At 52.8% G+C, this 6,272-nt stretch overlaps 1 protein-coding gene across 1 annotated transcript in view; it reads left to right on the top strand.

The window, feature by feature from the left end:
• Positions 1-6,272, top strand: part of LOC105526969 (RNA-binding protein Nova-2-like) — a 35,590-nt gene that overhangs the window by 9,309 nt on the left and 20,009 nt on the right. The window contains exon 2 of the mRNA XM_011963150.1: positions 3,310-3,453. Within this exon, the coding sequence (XP_011818540.1) occupies positions 3,310-3,453 (144 nt within the window). The remainder of the gene's footprint in view (positions 1-3,309; positions 3,454-6,272) is intronic.

The raw sequence follows: 6,272 nt of genomic DNA on the forward strand, positions 1-6,272 counted from the left end.
AAGAAAGAAGAAGGAAGGAAGGAAGGAAGGAAGGAAGGAAGGAAGGAAGGAAGGAAGGAAGGAAGGAAGGAAGGAAGGAAAATAGGCTTCCTTCACTTAAAAGAAAAAGTTGAAAAACCATTGGGGAATGGTTTAAGACCTTAAAATGTGGAAGCAGGATGGCCTGACTCCTCCCTTTCTTTTCCCAGTGCTTATTGCAAACCTACTACGTGCTGTTCAAGTTTTGGGGACACTGTTCAAGTCCCTGGGACACGGGTGACCTCTATGGATGTGGTCCACAGTGGACCTCTGTGATCAGTTACTCTGAAGGCATGAAACAGGGGGATTCATGCCATCTTTGGGGTTCAAGGAAAGGGGAAAGCTTCCAAGAAGAAGCAACATTGAGTGAGGACCTAAAGGACAAAAGATACCGACTCAGGAGGGCCAGGCGCAGTGGCTCACGCCTGTAATCCCAGCACTTTGGAAGGCCGAGGCGGGCAGATCACGATGCCAGGAGACCAAGACCATCCTGGCCAACATAGTGAAACCCCGTCTCTACTAAAAATACAAAAATTAGCTGGGCGTGGTGGCGGGCACCTGTAGTCCCAGCTACCCGTGAGACTGAGGCAGGAGAATGGCGTGAACCGGAGAGGCGGAGCTTGCAGTGAGGCGAGATTGGAGGCGCCACTGCACTCCAACCTGGGCGACAGAGGGAGACTCCGTCTCAAAAGGAAAAAAAAAAAAAAATGGAGGGGAAGAGAAGCTGCCAGGCACAGAGCATGCGCAAAGACCCAAAGGTAGGAAGGAGCAGAGCACATTTAAGGAACAAAAAGTGCACTGAGCCTGAGGCCCATGGAGGAAGATGAGGAAGTGAAGCTGGAAAGGTGGTTGGGGCCAAATCACAAAGGGTCGCCAGGCCGGAGTGGCGCGATCTTGGCTCACTGCAACTTCCGCTTCCTGGGTTCGAGCGATTCTCCTGCCTCAGCCTCCCGAGTAGCTGGGATTACAGGCACACGCCACCACACCCGGCTAATTTTTGTGTTTTTAGTAGAGACAGGATTTCACTGTGTTGGTCAGGATGGTGTCAGTCCCTTGACCTCGTGATCTGCCGGCCTCCGCCTCCCAGAATGCTGGGATTACAGGCGTGAGCTACTGCGCCCAGCCACAAAGGATCTTCTTACACTGAGAAGGGTCCAGAATTTCCACCCTGAAAGCACTTAGGGGCAACAGGGGCAGGAGAGGCTACTTGCCTTGAGACTGCATTAACAAAATACTTTTCACATGGTCAAGAAAACTGGTTTATAATAAGCAAGTTTCAGTGGCTCATACCTGCAATCTCAGCACTTTGGGAGGCTGAGGCAGGAGCATCACTTGAACCCAGGAGTTCAAGGCCAGCCTGGGCAACATAGGGAGACCTCATCTCTACTAAAAACATTTTTTAAAATTAGCTGGATATGGCAGCCAGGCACGGTGGCTCACACCTGTAATCCCAGCACTTTGGGAGACCAAGGTGGGCGGATCACTTGAAATCAGGAGTTTGAGACCAGCCTGACCAACATGGCGAAACCCCATCTCTACTAAAAATACAAAAATTAGCCGCGTGTGGTGGCAGGCGCCTGTAGTCCCAGCTACTCGGAAGTCTGAGGCAGGGGAACCCCTTACACCCGGGAGGCTGAGGTTGCAGTGATCCGAGACTGCACCACTGCACTCCAGCCTGGGCAATAGAGCAAGACCGTGTCTCAGGAAAAAAAAAAAAAGAAAGAAAGAAAAGAAAAGAAAAAGAAAGAAAAGGAAGGAAGGAAGGAAGGAAGGAAGGAAAGAAAGAAAGAAAAGAAGAAAGAAAGAAAGAAAAGGAAAATTGGCCTATAACAAAGAATGGCCAAAACTCCACAAGCTGCCACTGGCACTGCATCTAGGTCTTCGAGGCTGTCCTTCACTGTGTTGGTCCCCAGGAGTGGAGGGTGTTAAGCAATGATGGGAGGAGACTGAATCAGAACTGGATTTGAATCTGAGCCCAGTAGCTGTGTTCATGTCCTTGGGCTGGTAGTGACCGTGGGCTGGTGCCTTCACTTCTCTGTGCCCCTCTGTGCCTCAGTTTCCTCTTGTGTAAAAATGGAGCTCATTCCACCCACCTCACCGTGAGGTTGTGAGGAACGGACGAGATCAAGCTTACAAAGCACTCAACACAGCGCCTGGTCAAAAGTGAGTGTTTGGAGTATCCCCAGCATCCAGCCTTCCTCCGCCTCCCTGCTCACCGCTTCCACCTGTCAGACCACCGTCACCTCCCGCCTGGACCATTGCAGTCGCCACCTCACTGGGCCCCCAGCTCTCCCACCGTTGCTTCTCACGGTCTGCTCCCCTCATGGGCGTCAGAGGAATCCTCCTAAAACCTAAGTCAGGCCACATCCCTCCCGTGGCTCCATCTCACTTGGAGTAAAAGTTAAGGACCTCGCTGTGGCCTGCAAGCCCCATCACCCCTCACCACCAGCACCCCTCTCTGTCCTCATCTCCTCCCACTCTTCCCCTCTCTCATTCAGCCCGGGGCACAGGGGCCTCCTTAGTCCCTCTGGAAGAGCACAGGCACAGTCGCACCCCAGGGCCTTTGCACTCACTCGTCCTTCACATAGCCACGTGGTTCTGTTCCTTCCTCCACAGCCTGCTGATCATAATAGTTCAGAGCATGAGCTCTTCAAGTCTCAGTTCTGCCATCTACAAGGGTCCTTGGGTGATTTCTTCACCTTTGTTTCCTCATCTGTATGATGGGTTCCTTCATAGGATCAGTGTGAAAATTCAAAGGACTGGGATTTGGAAAGTGCCTACAACAGTGTAGCACCTATCAGGTGCTGCAGAAGTGTGTGGTGATGAATAAAGCATGCCACATTCTTAGGAAGAGCTTCCCTGGCCTCCCTCTCTGACACGGCAGCCTCCCACCCTCCCTGACCCCCTTCTCCTGCCTTTTCTTGTGTCATTAGGAGTCCCACCATCTGACATGAAATATACTGTCTGTCTTCCCCACCTAGAAGAATGTAGCTAGCTGTGCAAGCTCTTGGCTGAATCACTAAAACTCTTTTGGCCTTATTTGCCTCATTTGCCCACAAATCGGGGAGCTTTGTCTGTTTTCTTCTTGGCCGTTTCCCTAGACCAGTGCCAGGCACATAGCAGGTGCCCAGTAACTATTTGTTGAATGAATGAATGAGTGAATGAAGATCATTATTTGTATTATTCTCCATACTGCTACTGTGACCCCTGGGGTTTCCTCTGCTCACCCCCTCCAAAGGTGAAGACCCCTCCTCCCCCGCTCACCTCCCTCCACCCTGTGTGCCCCCGCAGAGGAAGGCGAATACTTCCTGAAGGTGCTGATCCCCAGCTACGCGGCGGGCTCCATCATTGGCAAGGGCGGGCAGACCATCGTGCAGCTGCAGAAGGAGACGGGAGCCACCATCAAGCTCTCCAAGTCCAAAGACTTCTACCCTGGTAAGCCCCAGCCCAGGTCTCTGCCCTAGGCCTCCCTGCCCTTCCTCCCTTTCTCCTTTTCTCCCTCCCACCTGGGCCCTAGATGAGGGGGAAGGTCTGCCCTAGGGACAGTGACAGTGGTGGGGAGGGGGCCTCCCTTCCCCCTAAGGGGACAGAGCTGCCCCCAGCCCGAGGGGCCTGGCCGAGCAGATGGGGGTGGGGGCAGGGCAAGACAATGGGCCTACTGCATATTCATGAGCTCATTTGCATGATGCGCTGGCAGATGTGTCTTTTCCCACACACCTGCCCCCTCTGGTCAGTTGGAGGAGCGAGGGTGGGGAGAGAGGCAGGTGTCAGGGCGTCCCTCGGGGCTTGGGGGCCAGCCAGCCATGTTCCACACATGTGCCCCCCCGCTTTGGATTTCTGTCACCCGCTCTTGCCCAGTCTCACTGGTTTTCTCTGTCTCGGTGTCATTCTTTATGTCTCCTTCTCATTCTGTTTCCGACTTCCCATCTCTTGCTCCCGTCCGCCTCCCTCGGTCTCTTGCCCCTCTATCTGCCTCTGTCTGTCCATCTCTCTGGTTCTGTTTGGACATCCCCCATCTCTTGTCCTCTTCATCTGTCCTCTGCTTTCCCTGTCCCTCCCCTCCTCTTCTCCTTTTGTCTTCCCGTCTCTCTCCCCATCCTTTCCTTCCCTCCACCTCTCATGGCCTCACATTTTTCCTTTCCTCCTGTCTCTCTGAACTCTGTTCAATCATCCATTCAACCAATATCTACTAGCCCCCTCTCACTGGGGTCCTCCTCTGCTGGCGTCACCCATTTCTTTCTGCCTCTGCTTGTCTGTCTCTCCCTTCCTGTGTCTCTTTTTATTTTTATTTTTCCTAAGTCTCAGCTCCCTCCTGGTTTTTTCTTCCCTTCCTCCAAACCCAGTCCCTTTTCTGCCTCTCCCCCTGCTCCATCTTTCTCCCCGAACCATAAATTTTCCAAGCCCCCTCCACTCTCTATTCCCTCCAAAATCTCTCACCCCTCCCTATCTCCCTCCCAAGACTAATGCCCGACAAGCATCGACATCTAGGACTCCAGGGAAGGCCTCCTGAATTGCGTCTTTGGTCCAGTGCTGGTTCTAGTTCATCCTTAATCCCCTTGGATTTTTTAGGTCAAACACCAGAGCTGGAGCCCAGGGTCAGTACACGCTCATTTTCTCTCTCTGTCTCTGTCTCTCTCTCTCTCTCTCTCTCTCTCTCTCTCTTCCCCCCCATCCTCTCCTCTCTCCTATCTTTCCCTCTCTCCTCCCTCTCTCTCCTCCTCTCTCTTTCTCTCTCTGCTCTCTCTCTCTCTTCTCTCCTCTTCTCTCTCTCTCCACCATCCACCCTGCCCCCAGCCTCCCATCTCACTAAGCAGCTTTGGCAAGAGGTTTAGAGAAAAATCGAGTGAACCAGGCACACCTCCTCCTTTTCTCTTCCACCCTGGCCCAGTTTTCCCCACTCCCCTGTAGCCCACAAGGTATGGATAAGACCTCTGTTCGGAATGTTCCTCCGAGGACACTTGGTTCCTTGCTCCTGGGTCACCTTCTGTGCCACGAGACATGTCGTCCCCTCCCAACCCAATGACACACCCCACAGGCCAGGCAGCTGGGAAACCCAGAAGGCAGAACAGACCTTGGTCCTACCAGCTCAAACAGTATTCAGACAAGCAACAAGAGCCAGCATCTCTCAGCCCCTGGACATGTGGTCAGCCCCCATCCCCACTCCTGGCGTGCAACTTCCAGATCATACAGCATGAGCCGGCTGCTGACTCAGAGAAGCAGGACACAGCCCCCTATGTCCTAGTCCTGTCCCCAGGACTTCCCAGAACCCCACAGGAATGCAGGAAATGGAAAAGCTACTGCAGGAGACAAAAAACATTTCCCTCCACTCCTGGCTCGACACCCTGTCATTCATTCACTCATTCATTCAACACACATTCTCTGAGCACTTCCTCTATGCCAGCCCTGTGCTGGACAGAAATGGGGACAATAGCAGTGGTTGAAATGTCCCAACCCTGCTTCTTTGGTTCTCACATCCCAGCCAGGGAGGCAGACATCACATCAGTGATGACCCAGAGTGGTCACGGCTGGGACAGGGAAGTCCAGAGGTTGGTGGTTGGAGCCCAGGTGGCACAAAGGACCCAGCCCAGGGAGGTCAGGAAGAGCGTCCTGGAAGAGACGACCAGAGCAGTAGAGAAGAATGAGCGAGGTAAAAGACAGGGAAGTGTGCCCAGGAAGACAAAATGGCATACTCAGAGGCTACTGAGCAGTTTGGTCAATGTAGCCAAAGCAGAGAGAACATGTGAGAAATGACAGTGGAGAAACTGAAAGGGCACTCTGGGCCTAGTACGTTCGCATGCACAAGCACACACACACTCACACACACTCACACTCTCACAGGCACACTCACACACAGTCTCACATGCTCACACCCTCACACACATGCTTACACTCACACTGACGTGCTCACACCCTCACACTCATTCACACACAGTCACTCACACACCCACACACACACAGTCACAATGCTCACACTCACACTCATTCACACACACACACACTTACACACACAGTCACAATGCTCACACACTTTCACACACACACGCTTACACTCTCCCCACTCTCACACATGCTTACACACACACTCATTCTCACACACTCACACACACCCCACTCACACGCTTACACACACTGTCACACATGCTCACACACTCATTCACACTCACACATCTCACACACATCCTTACACTCACACTGTCGTGCTCACACACTCACAGTCATTCACACTCACACACAACCCCACACACACGCTTACA

The sequence above is a fragment of the Colobus angolensis genome, unplaced genomic scaffold (genome assembly GCF_000951035.1).
Source record: "Colobus angolensis palliatus isolate OR3802 unplaced genomic scaffold, Cang.pa_1.0 Scaffold60, whole genome shotgun sequence".
In the NCBI taxonomy this organism is placed as follows: domain Eukaryota; kingdom Metazoa; phylum Chordata; class Mammalia; order Primates; family Cercopithecidae; genus Colobus; species Colobus angolensis.